Source organism: Medicago sativa, chromosome 4, assembly GCF_051527215.1.
Source record: "Medicago sativa cultivar Bolivia chromosome 4, Bolivia_mono, whole genome shotgun sequence".
Classification (NCBI taxonomy): domain Eukaryota; kingdom Viridiplantae; phylum Streptophyta; class Magnoliopsida; order Fabales; family Fabaceae; genus Medicago; species Medicago sativa.
The window spans coordinates 48,267,054-48,290,736 of record NC_140752.1 but is presented as its reverse complement, the minus strand read 5'-3'; the positions used below and the strand labels follow the sequence as shown (position 1 = coordinate 48,290,736).

Below are 23,683 nucleotides of genomic sequence, written 5' to 3'. Positions count from 1 at the left end.
AAAAGGGTGGGAATGAAGTTCCCATGGAGATGGGAATAAATTTATAAATAGTTACCTATTATAATCTCTATTTTTATGGTTCCTAGGAATATTATAAAGTTAACCAAACATATTTTTCCTAAATACCTTGGAATAAAATTCTCATCTTTATATTCCAAGGAATGTTATTCCTAGGAATAAATTTGGTAAACTTGAAACAAACACAGCCTATGATTCTTATAAACAATGAAATGATGTTTTTTCTTATGAAATTATATTTTCTAAAATATAAATGCCGATAAAGAACTCTTTATTTCGTAAAAATAATCGTTAATTTATATTATCGTTAATTTATAGATTTAGGAAGCAAGAGTACCGGTACACCTCAATTTACAAGTGTACCGTAGAAGTCCCGTAATAATGTCCGTATCTCCACTTATCTCCTAATCCCTATTATTTCTCTCGTTACTTATTTTTATAATTTCCTTCATTATAAACACCATAAATCACTCCTTTGAAAAATATTCTTTATTCCTTATTTATTTATTTATTTATTTATTTATTTATTTATTTATTCCGTTTAGTAATTCTAGGATATTTGGGTAATAAATTGGATTAATTTCTTTCCTATTCTTAGACACCGACGTTATTTCTAGAAAAAAAGAAGGAAAAAAAAAAAACAAGTGTGAATTTTATTATATATATCCCAGCACAGACTAAAGCTCTGCACAACCCTAACTATTCCTTTTACTTTGTTTTTTTTTTTTTTTACACTTTCAGAGGTATGCATTTTCACTTCTTCATTCTTATGTGATACTATAATCACTGCCTAATCTTGATCTTCAATTTCCAATTTATGCAGTTTCATCGTAAATGTTCAAGATCTGATATGATACTTCTTCGTTGTCTACTATGTGTTATGTTTTCTCCTCCATCATAGATCTTTTTTTATTACAACGAGTGTAATTTCCTTGATTAATCAGGTAATAAGGTCCCTATATTCTCACTTGATTTTTGTAAGATTGAACAAAAATCACCTTAGAAGGGTGTGAGTTTGAAACCTAAAAATATTAATACATTATTCGGAAAATGTTTTAGAGTGAAAACTTTTCAATAATTACTTATTAGTTTCTTTAGAATTTGTTATAAAAAAGACAATCATTGGAAGCTAATTACTTATTAGTTATTACTTATTTTAATTTCATGAGAGGGAGCGTTACAAAATGGTAAAATTATTATCACCTAACTGAAAGTTAGAGTTTAAGTCCTAGAAATAACACCTTGCCAAGGAGCTCCTTCCAAGGACGTATCCGGGGAATACCGGGTTCGATTCCTAGGGGGAACAATGTTTGGTCAGTGCACATGCCTCTACGCATGACCCGGATTAGTCGTCCACCTTTGGTGGGTCGAAAACGGGTACGAAAGCCAAAAAAAAAAAAGAAATAACACCTTGCCTAAAAATAGGTTAAGGTTGTGTACAAAACATTAAATGGTGGAACTCCTCCACAGACCTTACTTTTAAGGTTGCCTAAAAAGTAATTTTTGTGTCTAACTAAAAATTATTCTATTTTGAAATGCTAACTGAGATGTATTTCTTTTGATGGTCATTTTGCTAAACAACACTAATTTTAACGCAGGAAGAAGAGCCGGTTTAGACAATGAAGAAGAATTCAAAACTCATATTAATTATGAACAACAAAAAAATAGAAACTAAACAAACCAACTCTTCAGCGGTAAGATTTCTGCTAACCGTTGTTATTCTTTATTTTGTTAGCCCCTATTTTAAACAAATCAATGATGCTTGATTCTGTTATCAATATTTATCCTCGTAATTACAAAATATATTGAAATGTTTATGAATTTCACAATGGTTTAATATGATTAAAAATGTAAGAAGAATTGGCTGTTTCATTACCATTCTGGATCTCATCTTTTAGCCCCCAAAAAGTTTTTTCAAGTCCTTATTTTAAGTTGAATAAATTATTAAATGTTATAATGATCTAATTAAATAATTAAATAATTGACATAATACAAAACAATTAGTTTAGTTTATGTCTTCCTATCTTTTTTTCCTACTTGTCATGTTTCTATTTTTTTTTTCCCTTTGTCTTGTGACCTTATATGTCCTCGACATTCATTCAAATGGCAGTGACAAATACAAAATGAACCAAATGCCTAGGAATGAGTTCATACCTTGTGAATTACCAAAGAAAGAGTTGTTTAATTTTTAGCATTTTTAATCATAATGAATTATTTTCTTCATATGAAGGGTAAACAACAAGATGGTCCAGGCAGCTCTAACCCACCAGCTGAAGTACCTTCAAAAGGGAATAAGGTTGATGCTCAGGTATGACGCATTAAAACTTTTAATATATTAGGTACCACATACTTAAGAAGCATTGGGATGGGTAGCACTTTGGTGACATTGGGGTGCCAATGTCATGTGACATTGGCCAACCACAATGTCACATGACATTGACACCCCAATGTCTCCAAAGTGCTACCCGCATTGGGACAGTCATTTGTTTTTCATGTTTTCTGAAAAGGAGCATTTTATGCTCTACTAAATTATTATCTTTCCATCTTGTTTGACTTAATTATGAGATATGTTGTACAATAATATAACTAATGATTGATTAATAAATTAATTTTATGATTAATCAATAAAAGGTAAAATTGTGCGAACGTATATTAACGCAAGACACAAGTTATGACCAAGTGATTTCATATATTGATTAATGCATACTTTTCATCGGCTATAAGGACAAATAAAAAATGGTATATTTATAGCATCTAAAAATTAGTTTAAATAATATTTTGCATTTAATCTCTTAATATAATATCATATTTAACTTATATTAACTATGAGGATCAAATTTTTATCTAAATAACTATTTGAAACATCGTTTTTTTAAGGACAATTTTGTTTTATGTTTTTAGTTTTTTATCCTTGTCATTAAGTTCTGCTGCTCAATATGATTATTTCTTCATGGTAATGCAGTGGCCACTTTCTTACTGCAGGCAAAATAAATTATTGTGTTCATAAACCAAGCAGGTTTAACATCCATGGGATGTGGCCTCAAAACAATGTCAGTCTTTCGCCACGTCAATGCTCTACAAATCACATAGTGTCAAGCTTAACCGAAGGCATGATTTCTATAACAATATCGGCTGCCTTCCTCTTTCATGTCCCCATCTAGACTCTTGGAAACGGGAGCGGTACCAACATAGAACCTGTTCATACTCCCACCCTTAACCATACCTAGTATATATTACGTTCTAGCAAATGATATTTGGAACAGGTTTCCCAGTATTTCGATCTAGCAAACTATATTTGGAAGAGGTTGCAACTTTTTGATATAGAAAAAGTATTTCTCTCCAATACCTCCTTCAAACCTCATAGGAAAATAAGACTTGAAAATTCCATAAGCAAACATATTGCGGCTTTCATTGTCCCTCCAATCAGCTATTAGAGATTAGGTTATGTAGAAACTAGCAATCATGCTGGGAACCAAGAAATGTACAATGATGAGAAACTGTAGAAATTCATTGAAATGAATTTCATAATATTGTATTTGTATTAGCAAGTAATATTAATTGATGAATAAAGCAAAAAAAGGACATGGTGGATTAGGATTTTGCTTAAATTATATAATGATCGCCTCACATGCTTCATTCATCTATACCTAATGACACAATTCACTCTCCACTATATTTCGTCGAATGTTATGTCTTCTAAATTAGTTACCGATAACATATCATCTCAATTATTTAACCTTGTTGCAACCTGTACAACAATGGGTCGACGGTATTGCACCATGAACTGAACACTTAGTTTGTTAGAAAGGAAGTCAATTACTTGCGTAGCAAGTAATCTGCTAAGGAAGTTGGATTTAGCTATCCAATACATGTTGTACATGATAAGCTAACATAGAGAACAACTTTTGTACATATATCTCTTGTAATAGCTTCAGTAATCAATGAGAATAAGGGAGTAAGTGGTTCGGATAAAACTGACAAAACCAAAAGTCCAAATCGAACCAAACTGAAAAGGTATCCAACCTCGTATTGTTCGGATTAATACCGAACCGAACCAATCTAAACCGACCTTGTTTGCATCGGTTCTCGATTTTCCTTTTGAGATCCAGGGAACCGATGAACCGATCACTGATGGTAATCTCACTCCCCATTTTACTAATATTATCCCTCATCACACACTTATGATTAGGCCCAAAATTAAATCCCAACATGAAGTACTCCTTAATCCATTTATTTTCTCCCATCTCATCTCATCATTCAGACTCTATTTCATTTCTTCTAAAAAAGAAACCTTAGCCGTCAATCGCACCTAACTCATCGTTCCTCACCACCATAGAGATCGACCATCTATTGGTTATAAAATGTTTTTTTTTACCAAAGCAAAGTTAATTATTATCATTAATCAACCAGTGTTTAATACAAGAAGGATAAGAATAAAAAATACGGTGACTAGCCCAAGAACAGACCGCCCTAGCTTAAGCATGAGCAACCATGTTCGCTTGTCTACTAACAAACTACACCTCGAAGTTGAAATGTAAAGATAACTGGTAAATAATACAAGAAACAATAACATAGAATTCCAAATCACCATGGCCCAGAGGCGATAGAGCTTGCACTAGAGTAGCTCAGTCAGACTCGAAGAATAAAAAGGTTTTTGAAAAATAAAGAACATGAAAAAACAAAATATGAAATACAAATTTGTGAAAATATGAATTTTATAATTCTATTTTCAAATAAACCGATCAACCGAACCGATCCAAACCGATTTGTTTGATTTGGTTCCTTTTTTGAAAAAGAGTGAAATCCAAACCAAACCGAACCAACGAAGAATTCATCGGTTCAGACATTTTTTTGACTGAAAACCGATCCAAACCGAACTGTTACACCCTAAATGAGAGAATCATTACTTTTCATTCAATTCTTTCTATTCATAATAGACCACACTCTCAAGGTAGAGCTGGACGAGTATCTAGACATTATTAGTTCCTAGATGCACAAGGTATATACCAATATGATTGATTTTTGTATCATACATTTATCTCTTATAGATGAAGACTGTGATACAATTAAAAAAAAAAAATCGTTTGACTGTTAATTATTTTCTCTCCTATTGGCCACTGGTTTTGTTGTTGGAATTTCTTCTACTAGTAGCACCAAATACTCTCTTTCATCTAAGTTTATAAAACTGGTAAGACATGTCACAATGTTACTTCATTTTATTTTTTGACTCAACCCAATGTTAATTATTTTTTTGTTTTTGACGCAACACAATGTTACTTCAATGAACTATGGAAGGCATATGTAAAAAATTTGTTATTGGAAGGCTCGATTTTGTTCAGAGGTACATCAAGATTTGGCTAAAAGATATGTTCAGCAATCAATTGGCAAAAGGTGGAAGGAAAATATACTTTTGGAACGACTTCTATGATCCAACTATCAAGCCATTGGACAATGGTACATACTTCTTTGTTCATATATTTATAGTTTTCTCATAAATAATTTTTGTTAAGGTGGTTACTTTTTCTTAGACTCTTCTCCTAAATTGTTTCCCAACGCGCCCAAACCTTGTAATTCGTAACTCTTCAACCAAAATGTATATATTAAGATAAGATAATCAGCTCCGTCTACGGTGGGAGACCTGAATAGGTCACCTACCGCAGGAGACATGGTTTTTTTTTTCTTTTCAAAATGAATATAAACCATTGGATGAAGGTTAACCAACCTTTGGATCAAAATGTTTACTATACACCTCCAACACCCAATTGATTTCAACTGTTTTTGTTCTCTGCCACGCCACTGATCCCTCTTTCTTTCTCTTCGGTGGATATCGGATAATCACACTAGAATAACGGTGAAGAGTTGCTTGAAAAAACTCCAAAACCTGATAATTTAATTGTTTCTATGCGAAACTGGAAAATAAAAATTAAACTCAATTGTTCATTGTACATTGCTTTCACAAACCAAAATCGAAACCAATTGCTACATTCACAAATCCAGAATTGTATTTTGACAAGTCTGTAATTCAAAGATTCACCTCACAGGATATAATTAACCCGAAGATAAAATTAAAAATCATTTTTTTAAGAAAGAGGTTCAGCTCAGTGAATCAATATGGAGACTAGAATATTTTTATTTCTTTTCATTTTTCAAAATATCCTAATAGTGTTAACCTTTCAAAGTATGAACCATGCATTTGTTTGAGCATTTGAGGCTTCTTTTATGTGTTATATTGAAGGCAGAAAAGCTCTCCCTTTTTAAGATGTAGGTTGTTGCAGTTATGGGTTTGTTGAAAAAACAGAATAAAAGTCAAACTTGCAGTGGTGGATATGCAATTTTGTTTTAAGTTGAATCTGTTTAATTACCCTCCCTGAATGACAAACCTGCACCGCCGTCACCGCCATGGCCACCACCATAACTCATATTCAATCTTAATTTAAAAGAAAAACAACCCAAAGGAACAAAACCTTAACCTGGAAAACACCGACACAGTTTTGCCGATGAAGTTTTCGGTGGCTAGAAAAATTAAAGTGGAATTTTCCATCTTCCATGGACTCTGATTATGGCGTCTACCCGACCAAAAAACTGTTTAATGGGTTCGATTTTGCGACAATCGTTGATGAGTAACATGCACTAGTAGGTGAATTGAGAAGAGAGTGGTGGTGATTTCGGTTGCTAGCCTTTGCCATGTTTCAACATATCAATGGGGATTTGGGTTTGATTTTTAGTTGCTTACTGGGTTGTGTTAGATCTGGGTGTAGTGTTCATAGAGATAAACGAATGAGTTGCAAGGAGAGAAAGGGATAGTAAATTGGAGAAAGTTCAAGTGTGTATGGTGCATAATAAGAAACCATGGAGCCTCGATATCCATCAATAAATGAACTTGTGTATCCTTCAAAAAAAAAATGAACTTGCCTATGGTACGCGACCTATCACGCTCGCCTACGGGAGACGGGGCCAAGATAATCACATGGAACTTCTTCTCTCTCATAACATAATTTCTTCTCTCTCTTTTCTCTTCTCATAACTAGATTTCCTCTCACTCTCATAACCAGAGCTTATTCTTCCTTTTCTCTAAAACCATTTTCAATATTCTCTTCACAAACACATACTTTCTCCCTATCTCTGCTAACTGCAAAGTACGTCATCGGATAGATTTCTTGAACACTGATTCAGAGGGATCGAAGACAGTGGCATAAGGTGGATGTTTGATAAAGATGAGAAATCAGTAGAAGAGAAATCAGTTGTTGTTTATATCATAAGGTGGTTGATGATTTCCTCTTCTTTGTGACCAAGGTTAACCACATATCTTTATTCCCTTTCAATTCCTTTGTTGTTCAGAATAGATTGCAATAACTTTTTAGATTTCTTTTAGGCTTAATTAATGATTTGGTCCCTTAAGTTATTTGTTGGTTACATTTTGGTCCCATAAGTTATTAACGTTACAATTTGGTCCCTTAAGTTATTTGTTGGTTACATTTTGGTCCCATAAGTTATTAACGTTACAATTTGGTCCCTTAACTTACTTTTTGGTTTCGTTTTGGTCCCTTAACTTATTTTTTGTTTTCGTTTTGATCCCTTAACTCTAATAACATAAAGGACCAGAGTGGTTGACGGAGGAAGAGTTAAGGTACCAAAACGAAACCAAAAAATAAGTTAAGGGACCAAATTGTAACGTTAATAACTTATGGGACCAAAATGTAACCAACAAATAACCAAATCATTAATTAAGCCTTTCTTTTAAAATCAACGTAATTGTTGTTCATATGATTGTTATAGGTTTGGTTTGTTGATTTTGGAGTTTATGAATATGAATTTTCAATTTGGGAGGATCATTTCTTTCAAAATCAAGGTGGATGTTCGATGGGCGAGAGAAATCAACGGGTTTGATTGAGAACAGGAATTAGCGGCTGTTTGATTCAAAAGGTGGTTGAGCGATTTCCCATTCTTTGTGACCAAGGTTAACCACATAACTTTCTTCCCTTTCAATTCCTTTGTTGTTCAAAATATATTGAAATAGCTTTCTTGATTTCTTTCAAAATCAAGGTAATTGTTGTTCATATGATTGTTGTAGGTTTGGTTTGTTGATTTTGGAGTTTATGAATATGAATTTTTCAATCTGGGAGGTCACTTCGACACTCGCAGGTTAGTGGCTTCTTACCAAACCTTCTGCTTCTTCCCATCTCTTCTTTAATTTTCAAAATTAAAAATTTGAATATATCAATCTCAAATCTCTCTCTCTTTCCTCACTCGCAGGTCATGACTTCGAACTTGCATGTCAGCTCTTCAAATTCTAGCCAGCTCCCCACTACGGAATCTTCTAGAGCTAGGCATGAACCATAATATTTGAAAAATTATGTTTGTCATGCATCTTCTGATCCATCTAAAAATACACATAATTCTTCTTTGAATGACAATATATGTCTTTTCATAATTGGTCTAACCCCCCATTGTCATTTTGCTCAGTCTATTTCCACAAACATTGAACCCAAATCATATGTTGAGGCAAGTAAGTTTGAATGCTAGAATTAGGCAACCCCCGTTTTTCTTACTGATCTTGCAAGAACCAGAACATGTTGATAAAGCTATATTAGTAGTAAAGAGATATAATCAGATAAAGGGTCTTGATTATTTTGACACATACTCCTTTGTTGCTAAGGTTTCTACTGTCAAATTAGTTCTTGCTTTAGCTTGTATCAATCATTGGTTCATTCATCATCTTAATGTGAGCAATGATATTTTGCATGGTGAAGTTTAAGATTATGTTTACATGCCCGTTCCTCCTAGAATCACTAAGCCAAATCATGTTTGCAAACTCATCAATCTATTTACGGTCTTAAGCAAGCTTGTAGAAAGTGGTATGCAAAGCTAACATCTTTGCTTATTCATCATGGTTACGCACATGCAACGTATGATCATTCTATTTTCATCAAAACATCATCTTCTGCTTTTGCCTTCTTCCTTTTACATGTTGATGATGTGATTATTGTGCGCAACTCCTTATCTAGATTAAGGATTTAGGCCACCTTAAATACGTCCTAGGTCTTGAAGTGGCACATTCTAAGTCTAGATTTTCTCTTTGTCATAGAAAGTATTGTTTAGACTTCGTTTATGATTCTAGACTTATTGATTCTAAGCCAATTTCCACTCCATCAGATCCTTCCTACTTCCAGTGGCGGATCTTGAGTAATTTTCTATGGGGAGCCAAATATTCATAACCTACATATATATATATATATATATATATATATATATATATATATATATATGTGTGTGTGTGTGTGTGTGTGTGTGTGTGTGTGTGTGTGTGTGTGTGTGTGTGTGTGTTCATGTGTAGATACAAATTGTAATCGGGTGCAGATGGTTGTTGTGCTTGATTTCTGCTAGAGAGGATCACTGGTTCGAATCTTGGCAGACACTTTTTGTGAATAAAATTTAAAATGCATTATAAATACAGACAAAGGAACACGAACCCACGCCCTCATGATACAAAATGCCTCCACTATCCGCTACGATGCATGCAAAACATATACAATATTATGCCTAATCTAGTATTTATTAGAAAACTAGGGTGGCCATGGCTACCATGGGCTTCCATGAAGATCCGCCACTGCCTACTTCTAAAGATATTCCATCATATAGAAGATTGATTGTTAGAATTTTGTATCTTAATACCACAAGACCATATATCACTTTTATTACTAAGCAACTAAGTCAAATTTAACCAAACCAACACATGCTCATCATATTGATCGTTGAGTCTTCAAATACTTCAAAAGTTCTCTAGGTCGTGGTCTTTTCTTCCCCAGAGATTCATCTATTCAAATCCTGAGATTATCAGATACTGATTGGGCATGTTGCATTGATTCGAGAAGATTAGCACTTTGAAATTGACTATCACATAGTTAGAGAGAAATTGCAAGGAAAAGTTTTGAAGCTTCTTTCAGTTTCCTTAAAGGTCAAGTGGCAAACTTTTCCACCAACTCATCCATTTAACACTTTACTATCTAAGTAGTTGGGTATGGTGTACATTTACCAACCTCCAATTTGTGGGAGATATTGCATCATGTACCAAATGATAGGGATAGTTAGTTAAGGATCAATATGGATGATATACTTAACTATTTTAACTCTATTTATAATATAAATTGATTGGCAGTTCAGGTGCAAAATATAAATTTGATAGAGTTCAAAATAAAACAAATCTCTGGTATGCTGTAATTTAAAAAAAAAACTCAGCATAAACTCTCCACCATAAAGAGTTAGGGTAGTAATTGTTTTAGTAACTGTTGACAATATCCAACACAGAGGAATATGTTCCAAGTAGTCCACAAACGATTCCGGCTGCAGCAATTATAACGCTCACGATAACCTGGTAGTGTCAGAGAAGAACAAAAAAAACAGACAATATTGAGTAAAATTGAAGGAATAGGAAAATTAGTTGGACATAAAAATTAGTAAAAATTCTCTCATAAACTAAAGATTAAGGAGTCCCCATGAGCTTAGATCAGTTGGTATGGACAATGCATAATATATGCAAGGTCCTGGATTCAAACCCCGGCCACCACAAAAAAAAAAAAACTAAAGATTAAGGAGAATACATGGATCTAAATTTAAATGTAAAACGTACGTAATAAATAATACAGATTTAAGGAGGTTAGTTATGCAGTATGTGAAAACTCTGATGGAATAACATTAAACACATTCATGCATTTTGGTGCCTAAAACTGTGAGCCGTTGTTACTATAGTCCAAAATGGCTAACCAAACGGTCGATTTAAAAAAACAAGTTAATTTTGATGTGTCTTAATGACGTATCAAATGATTTTCGATTAATGTAAAATATTATTGTCGAAGTCATATTGTTAAATTTGACACCGTAGTATCAATTGATTATGATAGAATTCATATTTTTAGTCCCTATAAATATGTCAACTTCTCATTTTAGTCCCTCTAAAAAATTTCTTCAACTTTTAGTTCCTCAAAAATTTTCCATCTTCACTTTTGGTCCCTTCTTTAAAGTAAACTCATATGTAAAATTCATATTTTTGAATAAAATCTCATATGTAAAATTCATATTTTTGAATAAAATTTTGCAGAAAGATTCATAATATCATAAGAATCTCTCCCAAAAAAAATTAGAATTTTTTAACAAAACATGATTTTAATATGAATTTTTAACTGTAACCTTGTAAGGACTAACAACATATTTAACTTTATAGGGACTAAAAACATATTTAACCCTTGATGGACTAAAAGTTAAATTCAATATTTAGTAGTATTATTACCTGTGACCTTGTAGCCTTCTTCCCCACAATTTTTAAAAAGCATAAACTGGGCATTACCACCGACTGAAAATTTGTGCATTCCCCAAATTAGATGAGATTTATAAGAATTCCCAGAATGAAACCGGAGTAATTGCAATAAAGGAAATCACAACAGGGTATAGAAAATTCTAGTCAATTTCAAGAAACAAATTATAGCAATACTATAGATATACTGCAAAAGAATCAAGAAGTGATTATGCATACGTCATTCCAAACAAGTATTAAACTAAATATGAAGAATACATTACAAAATAAACACTTTTAATTTCACAATCAATAAATATTTCTAACCTAAAAAATATAAAATCTAATCTAATGTGGATTAAGATCAACAACCAGAGTTGATTTAGAGCGATAGAGGATGATGGTTGAGCTCAACAGGGTTCTACCTGCAAAACCTCATTCTCTCATTAAATGAAGTCGAAGGGTAAGTGGATCTGAGTCAATTCGATCTTTTCGGCACTTTCGAATGATTGTGTTTAACACCCTAACGATTCTGTTAAAGGGGATTCATATTACTGTTGAGCTGGCTAAACTCAGTTGTCGGTTAGCGGGTGCAGGTCAAACGAGGAAAGAAGAGTTTCTTTAGCACAACCTCCAAGCTTTGAAGTGAAAGATCATGAATCAAAGGTGTGTAGATTGTGGAAAGCTCTCTATGGATTGAAACAGTCACATCTCATACTTTCTAGGAATTGAGTTTCATAGAAGCAGTAGGGATCTGCTAATGCACCAAAGAAGATATGCTACTGAAAATCTTAAGAAATTTGATATTGAATACCGCGATCATGCAGTGACTCCTGCTGAGACAAGATTTGAATTGTCTTAGAACAATGATGAGAGTGATGTTGATCCAACCCAATACGGAAGACTTATTGGATCACTGAGATATCTGGGCTACGCAAGGCTTGATATTGCATATAGTGTAGGCATTGTGAGTAGATTTATGGCCAGACCAGACTCATTTCACCTAGCAGCTACAAAGAGGTTATTGAGGTACAATTGACTGTGGAATTTAGTTTTCATTAGTGAGACGAGGAAGAAATGCAAGCTAATTGGCTGCAAAGATTCAAATTGGTGTGGTGACATGGATAGAAAAAAAGATCGTATAGGGTATACCAAGCACATACCAATTGAAGATCGACAACATTTATGCTATCAACTTAGCTAAAAATCCCATTGCACATGAGAGAAGTATGCACATAGAAATGAGGTTTCATTACTTGAGAGAGCAAGTAAGCAAAGGAAAACTGAAGTTGGAACATTCCAAAAGTGAGAATCAGATTGCAGATGTTCTAACCAAAGGTGTTAAGATTGAAGTGTTTACGAAACCAAGAGATTTAATGGAAATTGAAGCATTGACTAAAATGAATTAAGGCGGTGTGTTGTGAGCTAATTCAAAATTAGTCAATGGTTACCTTGCTTGTGGCGCAAGTAACTGATTAAATAGAGTTGGTTTTTTCTGTTATGGCGGTTAGTTGTTCGACAGTTTTTCTGTTATATACTTGAGCTAATCTAGCTAATTCTAGTGTTGTATAAAAAGTAGATAAATGACATCATAGACATTGACTACTGAAATTGAACCTTTTATCTGATATTTTACGCCAAACTCAACACCAGAAACTCTAATACCTTGTCGTAAACCAGCTAACCTATTAATGCATGGGCTACTTGGTGAACATATGTCGATAATTTTATAGAAAAAGTAGGACATACACAACAAAATTGTAATTTCATTGCTTACCACAAGCATACTGAAGAGTGAACCGATCAAAGCCATCACAAGTCCTGTAATTATAACAAAACTGCATTAGTCATTCGTTTCATATATGACATGTTATCAGCTTATATATTTTAACATAGAATTTTGTTATAAAAATTGTTTGATGTACTGTACATACTATAAACAAAGTATTGCAAATGAAAATATAATAACAAATAATACATTTGATGATAGTTTTTATATTCCTGCTTTTAATCATGTACACTATATTTTCAAAAGTTACAAATGAGGTAGGAATTAACAAAAATGGCTAATATTTAATAAAAACCGTGTATTGATACGGCATTTCAATTTCCAAGGGATCAGGATAATCAACGGCCCATACCGACTGCATTCTCTATGGCATCATTATAAACCATTGGAATGATCCAACAATTGAAATATTAAATAACAACAAAATTAAAAAAAATAAAAAATAAAACATTGAAAAACCATTCCACCCATATTATTTCATCTTTTTCGTGCACATGCTTACTTCACATTCCTTCACGTTTTTTTATGTAAAATCATTTACACATAATTTGCTCACTCGCACTTAACATGTTTGTGGTAAACTAATTGACAGGCTAGAGGAATAGTTGAAGCCATGCCCAATCAATAAAGTATGTTATCCAACACATTTCAAGTAACTGTAGTAAGTTAAATTAAACCGTTTGCTTTTCCAGCGATATGAACATATTTAAGCAATTGTCATTCTGTAAGACCATAATGAAAACACCATTTTTGCTCTTCAACAATATCGTTCTCATGCGTTGATTAAGAAAACATAAAAATCAAGTTTCAACATATTTTTACCCCTCATCTTTTCAACATAAAAATCAATTGTCGCAGACAATATGCCAAAACAAAGAGACTGGCTGTAGTACCTACTCAGTGCTAGATCCATGACAGATCAAAAAGCCACTTTGCAGCAACAACAGAGAAGGACACAACTTTTTCCTCTAGTCTTTTATTTTATTTTGTTGTTTCCAAAGTTGTCTTATGAGCCAAATTATGATTTGAAACACTGATTTGTTTAATATATTAAAAATGTTTATGATAAATTTAAAAATGTTCATGGTAAGATGGTAGAGATTTGCCGTTGTTTTCAAAAATCAGCTTAAACAGTGAAGGTTAAAAAATCAGCATTGGGAATGGTAAAAGGGCAACCTGGTGCACTGAAGCTCCCGCATACGCAGGGTCCGGGAAGGGGTCCCACCATTTGGTGTATTGTACGCAGCCTTACCCTGTTTTTACACAAGAGGCTGTTTCCAGGACTTGAACCCGTGACCTTACAGTCACATGACAACAACTTTAGCATTGGGAATGGTATGTTTCAAAAATCAATTTCATGAAAGGTTCCTTAAATGAAAAGTAAAGGGAACAGGGGACTAAGGGATTTAAAATGATGCAGTAGAAATACTTGTGTGCGAAGCATCCAAATCCTATTCCAAGTCCTCCCGATATGGCATTTTTTTTTTTACTAAACTTCAAATATTAACGTGCCTTGTGTATATACAGTTAAGTAATCCTATATTTGCAGCACAGTAGGGAAAAACATCATCTATATCTAGTCCTTAAGTAATTATATATAAAAGATCATACTAAACATTCTAGAGCATGAGTTGCATATGTATGACACGACCTTATGGGGTACACTTGATAATAATGTATGAAAACCAAAACGAGTTCCTTAAAAAGTAACTATTGAAAATGCTCCAAAACTTACCAAAAAACGGAATCAGAAAAGCAGCACAAACTGTAGATGCAACAAGTGTTGTTCTAAGAAGAATAAAACACCAATAAGTACTTGAAACTCTCTCTGGCAGCAACTCCTCTAGACTCCTCGCCAGTGGATTCATCAACAAAGCATATTTGTTAATTATTAAGGAAAAGTCAACCTGAGCTTTTTCTTAAGTTGGATTAAACTATCTCTAATTGTATAGCTATCATAAACATTCAATATATGCAAAAAGGATATTTAGTCAATGGGTTAATTACCTGAAAAAAGACCAAGACAACATCAGTGATAAATAGTTTTCTCTCTAGAATGAACCTATTAAAATAGCATCAAGAGACCAAAAAAGTTTCAAACTTACTGTTGTCCACAATGCAACTTTGGAAGCAAATGCACCTGCTGGCATATTCAATGTTATCTGAGACAAAGTGCCATCGCCAAAGGAGAGAAATCCCATGACTGCAACGCTTCCATATATCAAAAAACACAAAACAAAACTGCATGCAAAGAAATACGTTGAGGAATCAGAGATTCACAAAGAACAAATCGATATCTTGTTACAGTGACATTAAAAGTTAGGTATCAAACCATGTTATCAATGCTTTGGTATACTGTTTTTTGTCAGCCATAGACTGGTATATATTTGGAAAGACTGAATGTCCTGCAAAGCAAAACCCATAAACACCGATAGCAAATGGAATGCCACTCCAATTCACCACTTGACCAGTATGATGGAATCCAACAGTCGTCCCAACAGAGAACACACATATAATAATCAATAATGTTGCTGCGATCCCTCCAACTGAAGATTACAATTGAAGTTCTAATGAGGAAATGACAAGTTGTAAAATTTAAAAACAGAAATATTCACTTTTAGAATTTAGAGAACCTGATAGATACGAGATTATTCGGAGATCCTTCAACCAAACAGTAGGTAGAATAACTAATGCAGTCAGAACTCCAAACAAGTGCATGGAATCTAAATGGAGACCGCCTATATCTAAGGACGTTCCAGGAAACAGACTAGTGAGGTTATCTCCTTCCAAGGTGATGAATTCCACACAATATGACTGCACTCATGAAAAGATTCTTAAACATAGGTGAAGTCACAAAAATATAAAAAGCGGTTCCAAAGGAAATGTATAAAATGGTTGCAGCACTTACATATAATTCAGTGTACAAAATGATCTGCAACAAATATCAATAGTAAGCAATGATTAATAAAACCACTAATTTGTTTGTTGGAAAAAAAAAAAAAAGCATTATGTCTCATCTTATGATATGTTTTCTCAGGGCCTTAAGATATAAAAGAACAAAGATACAATATGCACATTGTCAACTCTAGCATTGGTAAAGAACAGAATTGAAAAAATCATCTAGCAAGAGCAAATTAGACTTTGAGGTCCACACATTGTCAAATCCTAAATCTAGAAGAGAAAGAAATTTCAACAAAGAAACCACCTAATACATAAAAATAAAACCTAATACATAAAAGAAACCACTTAACAACCATAAACACAAGATTTCAATAAGGAAATAGAAAAACTCACAGATACAAAAATACGGCCATATCTACCAAATGCAGCTTCTCCTATATCTGGATAGCTAGTGAGTCCTTCTCTGCTTTCAAAGCAGTGTCTCATAAGGGTGGCTGTATAACAACAAACAGATGCAAAAATAAGCATCAGGACCAATCCCATCCAACCAGCTTGTTTCACTGTATAAGGTGTAGACAGAAGGCCCACTCCAGCCATCACATTAATCCCTGCAAAGTCATATCATCACCTCATAATCCGTGTCAAAATTGAAATCAAGTATGGATAGATATTTGCATACAGAACAAATCTCCTCATATCAGCTTTTTAAACAAACAGTAGTCCAAAATCTCTGTTGTCAAAAGCGGCCGCGCCGACCGCTATAGTGGAGCGGAGTGGAAAAATCAGGACCACCCCACCAGTCCGTGTCCGCGAGTGTAGACCGCGTCGGCACGTGTCAGAAGTGGAAAGCGGCCAAAGCGGACCTATAAATAGTAAAAAAATAACTTGTACTAGTTGTATATAATTGGTATAAGCCATTTTCGATTTTGCTATCCTTTTTGTAATAGTAAATGAATACTTGATGAAATTTTGAGTAATGTTTAAGGTATTTTAGTATTTCTTTTTGAATAGTATGGCATTTAGTATTAAATTTATTAGTGGCCGCACCACCGAAATAGCTCCTGCTACGCTCCCCGCTCCCGCACCGTGCCAATTATTGGGTTTGCCGCGCCGCATTTCCGCATTGACAACAGAGTTCAAAACATTCTCTTACCCTTCACCCTTACCCCAAAATAAAAGAAAATAAATTACAAGCAATATAAGGTATGGAATGAGCTTCTTGCAAATACATAATAAGGCTTTCATACGATTAGAATGTCCAAACTCGGTATACAATAACTTTATAAGAAATACACATTTTATTTGCGAGCAACTGAACATACAATGTTCATAGCGAACATGCACATGTCAAATAAAATTATCATACATACCATTGAAAATTGTTTGAGTCAAGCTGCAACCATAACCAACAGGCATTTCTCCAACAAGATTTTGCGTCGAAACTTTCTCCCACCACGTGGATTGAGTAGTACCTTCAGGACCTGATAGAAAAGGAGTCTTTCCATCTATGTCTAAGTTACTCTTTGAACGATTGCTAAAACTTGAATAAATAAAACTTGGTCCTCGTAGAATTGACCCAACATTTGGAGCTGTAGCAATTGTGTAAGAATCTGTAGTCTCTCTGTTAAAAGGAAGTTGAAAAAAATAAGAAATCTCAAATCTCATTCACATGTTTACCCAAAAGATTGAGAAATAGCAAAAGTAGGGAATATATTCTAATGGAATGGAAATAGTTTGCATATTTGTATGGAGATTTCTCTTTAGCAACATAGTAATTGCTCACAAACACCTCAAAAAAAAACACCCCGAACAGTAGTTAACTAATTTAAAAAGTGATGTGAACGGTAGTTAACTACCAATGGGGGTATTTTCATCGGTAGTTTGAGGTGTTTGTGAACAATTTCTAGGGGCCTACAAAGCAATCTCTTATATGGAAGTCCTTAAGCAAGCTTAAGGCCCCATATAGTTCTCTAATTTGGGTCTTGGTTGGTTTCCCACCTATGACGCATGGATACGGACACGGACACTGACAAACCGATAGAGCTAATAATTTGAAAAAATCACATAATTCAGTGTAATTACAAGTGTCGGTGTCGTGTTGGTGTCGGACACGACACCCGACACCGGGACACGCCTAATTCGAGGAGTGTCGTGCTTCATAATTTCCCACCCTATAAGTTTCTCGCGCGCCCTGTTTGGATTCTAAAATCCTAAATGTTTTAACGTGTTAAGGAGATTTATATGGGATGTTTACGTTGTTCGGATTATATAATCCAAACTGCATAGGGCATGAGAGAAATCAATAGGATAGAAAAAGAAGGGGTCATCATATTCTCTAAACCATTCCTTATTTGAGACCCCATATAATTTGCACAAGTTCTTCAATCTAGTATCATTAGTGGGAAAAGGGATATAATACAATAAAAATCCATCTAACTCAATTCTACCAAAGCTTACTAAGCTATGCAACACCATCTCAGCTCAGCTCAGTCAGGTTTATACAAAGATTGCTTTTTAGACTTAAAAGACTGCTATCACACATCTGGTAATGACATTCAATACCCGCAACTGTAGTTTACTGCTTAATTTTCTCCTTTGCAGCGAACTGTAGTTAACTACTGTTGGGGGTACTTTTGGTCATTTTCAGATGTGTGATAACAAATCTTTTAGCGTAAACAACAATCTTCTGGTTAAACTGAAGAGTAACAAAAATGGGCAAAACCAAAAGTGAAAATACAAAGTAAAGAATAGAAGTAGTAGTAAGTAATTAATTGATTAATTATACTTGTAGCTTTGAGGCCATTGCTGAGAAGTGAAAGACTGAAGCTGAACAGTATTATCATCATCATTATTATCACTGCTACTCTCGGTCTCTATCTTTTCATGTTCCTCCACATCATCGTTAAACATAAACTCAATGTCTCTCTCCTTCTCCTTGTTGCTACCCATGGTTGCACTTTGTGTTAGTAATGTCTTCTCTAAGTTGATTTCTGTTATATTGCTTAAATGTTGATGAGTGAGAGTGACACAAGAGAAAGTAAAGAAAATGGGCAGATAGTGAGGGAGCAGCTGTTATCGTATCTCAAACCATAGAAAGATCGAGAAGGGGGATAAAGGTGGCAGAACAGCATTGGAAATATGTATTACGTGGCACTTTCCGTGTTGTAGTTTCATTCATTCACTGATTGGGAATTTTTACCATGCATCTCAAGTACACCTCAATCTCATGTGTCTTGTTTGAGTTTTACAATGTTATTAAGGAAATTAGAGAAATTCTAATATTCACATGACCAAATAAAAAGTGTTTGGTCACACACATAAAAAAATATTTTTTTAATAGTAAAGAGGAAATTGATAAAAAAATGATCGAATATTTTAAGGACCATCTTTTTATGTGTGTGTCCAAACACTATTGATTTGGTCTTATGACCATAGAAGAATACCTCAAAAAATAATTAACAATTATAATTTCTTTCGTAAAAAAAAAATTATAATTTCAATTGTAAATATGTACACATCTCTATAACAACTATAAAGAAAAAAAAACAACAATTTAGATTCATTTAAGGGTTAATTAAGTTTTTAGTCCCTATAAATATTCACAGCTTTGTTTTTAGTCCCTACAAAATAAAATCACACTTTTTAGTCCCTGTGACATTTTCCTTAAGCATTTTAGGGATCAAAAATGTTGATGGAAATTTTTTATAGGGACTAAAAGTACTGACGGAAAATTTTATAAGGACTAAAAACACTAACGGGAAAATTTTGTAGGGACTAAAAAGTGTGATTTATTTTTATAGGGACTAATAACAAAACTGCAGATATTTATAAGGACCAAAAACTTTTTTTTGAAGAAACTAAGATAATTATATTAAAAAACAATCAGACCCTCAAGCACAAGGTGTGCCGAAGGGGGCTGACTAAAGGTTCTTACAAGCCAACAAGGCTACAACATCCAAAATAAAATAACAACATCACCAACCTTACATAATAACCTGTAAACATCCTAAGGGATTTTGTCTCCAAATAAGGTAGTCAAAATTAAACAAGATGTAGTTTGCTTTCAACCACCAAAACGTTTGGAGTTTAACCCTTTCAAGAAGAGCTACAACATGATCAAATTTGTTTTGGAATACTCTTCTATTGCGATCTTTCCAAATGACATGTACGGCGGAAATCCAGATAGTAGTAAAAGCCGTCTTAGAATTTTTTGAAAAACCTCCAAGAGCACAAAACTGATTAGCATGAGAATATAAACCATCCGGTAACGCCGTAACAAAGCCAAGCCAAGACAAAAGCAAAGGCCACAAGCTACTGTAATGGGGACATTGAAAAAACAAATGTTCTCTTTCCTCCTCCTTACCACACAAGGGCACACAATTCAAATTGGTATCATCAAGAATATTTCTTTTGTGTAAATTGTCCTTTGTAGCAAGTCGATTCAAAAAGAGACGCCAAACAAAGATATTCACCTTTAACGGAACCGCTTTAATCCATAAGAACTGATTAAAAGCTTCAGTAATATTGACATCAACAGTTGTTAGATAAGAATACGCTGATTGCACCGTATAACTAAGTGACGAATGGAGCTTCCACTCCCATCTATCAGATATGTCTACCTGCAAAACAAAGTTAGAAAGACGCTCCACACACTCCCCCAACAACCCATCCTCCCAAGCAAATAACCTCCGCCTCCACTGCCACGCGCCTCCACCTATCCCCCAACCTAATTGACACATCTCCCTCACTGAGACTACTTTATTGACAGCTAAATTGAATAGCCTAGGATAAGCCACCGCCAACGGAACATCAAGTAACCAACTATCCTCCCAAAACAAAGTAGTACAGCCATCACCGACCTTCCTAACAATGTTGTCAACCATCCATCTCTCATCTAACAACCCAACACCGGCTCGGATTTGGTTTATTTGGCGCCACCAAATAGAACCCACATCAACACCAAACCGCACCCTACCACCAATCTCACCATACTTCGCTCGAAGCACTAAGTTCCACAAACTATCCTTCTCCTCCAACACCCTCCACACCCACTTCCCCAACAAAGAAATATTGAACTCCTTCAACCTTTTCACACCCAACCCTCCATTCTCCTTATTCAAACAAATAGAATCCCATTTAATCCAAGAAATTTTCCTACATTCCTCACTCCCACCCCAAAAAAAATTAATAAAAATAGAGTCAAGGATAGAAAGGATACCTGAGGGAGCTTTGAAGAAAGAAAGGAAGTAGACCGGAATGGACGACAGAACGGACTTAAGCAAAATCAACCGACCACCCAAAGAAAGATTTTTACACTTCCAACCAGATAACCGACTTCTAATCCTCTCGACCAAAGGATACCAAAACTGAAGCTTCCGAGGATCACCCCCAATGGGCAATCCTAAATACAAAAAGGGGATCCGACCATGTTTACACCTCATTACCACCGCTGCCTCATGGAGCCATGTATCATTGACATTCACACCAAATAACATACTTTTATGAAAATTAACTTTCAAACCTGATACAGCTTCAAACAACAAAAGAACCGCCTTCATGGCTCAAACATTAGCCCAAGACTTAACGCCGACCAACAAAGTATCATCAGCAAACTGAAGATGTGACAGAAGAACTGGCATATGCGCACCAACACTGTAAGGAGTGAACAACCCATTTGACACCACCGCTGACATCATAACATTAAGACCTTCCGCAGCCAGTAAGAAAAGGAACGGAGACAGAGGGTCCCCCTGACGAAGTCCCCTCTCAAAAATAAATTCATCTGTAGGGCAGCCATTAACTAACACTGAAGCCGTTGCCGTTGAGACACACTCCATAATCCACGACCGCCACAAACTCGGAAAATTCATCTTGGCCATGACCTCATCTAGGTAACCCCAATCTACTGAATCATACGCTTTCTCAAAATCCACCTTAAACATAAGTAGCTCTTTCTTATACCTCTTCGCGTCATCAACAATTTCATTGGCTATCAAAATACCATCCAGAATCTGTCTTCCCTGAATGAACGCCGATTGAGAAGATGATACAACTTTTCCAACCACTACTCTCAACCGATTTGCCAAAACTTTAGAAAGAATTTTATAAACGCTACTCACTAAAGATATTGGACGAAAATCAGCCACCCGTTGTGGATTATCAACCTTTGGGATCAAAGCTATAAAAGTGGAATTAAGGCCTTTTGTTAACTTACCGTTATGATAAAATTCCGAAAAAAAATTCAGCAAGTCAACCTTCAACACATCCCAAAAATCTTTGAAAAAGCCCAAATTAATCCCATCAGGGCCAGGGCATTTGAAACTATCACACTCCCACACAGCTGCTTTAATTTCCTCCATAAGAAAAGGTTTAATTAATTCAGCCCCGTCTGTTGCCGATAACACTTTGAACATCAGCCCCTCTATGCTTGGCCGAGCCTGTAAATTGCTTTTGAAATGGTTAGAAAAATGTTGAAAAACCGTATCACGCACAGGATCAACCCCTTCAATAATGGCACCATCAACTGACAGAGAAACAATAGAGTTTGACCTACTCCTGGCCGACATGATACCATGAAAAAATTTAGAGTTCGCGTCACCTTCCTTCAATCAGTTTACTCTAGACTTTTGCCACTGCATACTAGCCTGAATTTTTGAAAATGCCAAGATGTCTGCTGAAATCAAATGCATTTCGGCCACCTCCTGCTCGTTCAAAGAATTAATTTCTCCTAACTCATCCAAGACAGCCAAGCGGTCCTTTGCATCCTTAATTTTACTATCAATATTAAGAGTGTGATTTGAATGCCAACTCCGCAAATGAACTTTAATCATCTTCAACTTTTCTTTCAAAATAAAACCACTCCAACCTTGAACCTGAAACGATTGCCATTTTTCTTTAACAAAATCACCATAACCTGGTATGTCCGCCCAACATTTAAGCATACGAAAAGGTTTAGGACCCCAATTATCCTCATCAATGGTTAACACAATAGGACAATGATCAGATAATCCTCTTGGAAGTGCGAGTTGAATACAATTGGGAAACAAATCCAGCCATGACTCTGAAAGAAGAAAACGGTCAAGACGGCTCATCGAGACGCCATCTCCACGATACCAGGTAAAATTACGACCACATAAAGGTAAATCCACAAGATAATTACCATCAATGAACTGGTTAAAAGAAACAAAATCACCAGAAGAATTATCTACCCGACCTCTTCTTTCATCACTAGATCGAACAGCATTGAAGTCACCAAGAACACACCAAGCAGATTCATTGTGCAACATAAACAAATTAGACAACGCATTCCAAAGAACCTGTCGCCCCCTACTCTCACAAGGTGCATAAACGTTTGCCAAACAAAACACTTCATTATTCTTTACAATGTTCCCTTTAATAATCAAACAATTATCAATATTTATGGACATCCAAACATCCACCACACTCGGATCCCAAACAGTAATAATACCACCCGACGCACCAACAGAAGGTTTAAAGGAGAAAGCCATCGGATCTGATCCCCACAACGAACGACACAAAAAATCATCTACTACTTCCAACTTAGACTCTTGTATACACAAAACAGACGGCTTCCTTTCAGAAACCAACCTCCTAACCTCCTTCTTCTTCTCAGCCGCCCCAAGACCCCTAATATTAAAAGAAATGATCTTCATAACAACCACCCTCAC

At 34.9% G+C, this 23,683-nt stretch overlaps 2 protein-coding genes and 2 long non-coding RNA genes across 4 annotated transcripts; 2 read left to right on the top strand and 2 right to left on the bottom strand.

Moving 5' to 3' along the window:
* Nucleotides 1-2,082: 2,082 nt before the first annotated feature.
* On the top strand, nt 2,083-3,612 carry LOC146929464 (uncharacterized). Its single transcript, XR_015008269.1, has 2 exons — nt 2,083-2,326; nt 3,001-3,612. It is a non-coding gene; the product is annotated as an uncharacterized LOC146929464 (long non-coding RNA).
* A 2,593-nt stretch (nt 3,613-6,205) lies between these two features.
* On the top strand, nt 6,206-8,458 carry LOC146929463 (uncharacterized). Its single transcript, XR_015008268.1, has 4 exons — nt 6,206-7,311; nt 7,795-7,975; nt 8,090-8,160; nt 8,272-8,458. It is a non-coding gene; the product is annotated as an uncharacterized LOC146929463 (long non-coding RNA).
* Nucleotides 8,459-10,178: 1,720 nt separating this feature from the next.
* Nucleotides 10,179-18,960, bottom strand: LOC146929462 (amino acid transporter AVT1A-like). The gene is made up of 12 exons (XM_085701374.1): nt 18,781-18,960; nt 17,366-17,616; nt 16,389-16,603; nt 16,003-16,026; nt 15,728-15,908; nt 15,427-15,640; nt 15,200-15,335; nt 15,084-15,101; nt 14,830-14,977; nt 13,083-13,126; nt 11,303-11,365; nt 10,179-10,387 (listed from the first exon to the last, which is right to left on the bottom strand). Exons 1-12 carry the CDS (start codon nt 18,942-18,944, stop codon nt 10,295-10,297), a joined length of 1,551 nt encoding a protein of 516 aa, XP_085557500.1. The 5' UTR covers nt 18,945-18,960; the 3' UTR covers nt 10,179-10,294.
* A 3,643-nt stretch (nt 18,961-22,603) lies between these two features.
* Nucleotides 22,604-23,668, bottom strand: LOC146929461 (uncharacterized). The gene has a single exon (XM_085707332.1). It carries the CDS (start codon nt 23,666-23,668, stop codon nt 22,604-22,606), a length of 1,065 nt encoding a protein of 354 aa, XP_085563458.1.
* Between the last annotated feature and the right edge of the window lie 15 nt (nt 23,669-23,683).

What these genes read in the sequence shown, in the direction of transcription:
- LOC146929462 (XM_085701374.1), bottom strand. Translation starts at nt 18,944, where the DNA reads ATGGGTAGCAACAAGGAGAAGGAGAGAGACATTGAGTTTATGTTTAAC. An exon ending in TTTTGTACACTGAATTATAT is followed by an intron (nt 15,909 to 16,002) that starts GTAAGTGCTGCA and finishes TCATGAGTGCAG; the next exon opens with TCATATTGTGTGGAATTCAT. An exon ending in AATAATCTCGTATCTATCAG is followed by an intron (nt 15,641 to 15,727) that starts GTTCTCTAAATT and finishes TGTAATCTTCAG; the next exon opens with TTGGAGGGATCGCAGCAACA.
- LOC146929461 (XM_085707332.1), bottom strand. Translation starts at nt 23,668, where the DNA reads ATGAAGATCATTTCTTTTAATATTAGGGGTCTTGGGGCGGCTGAGAAG.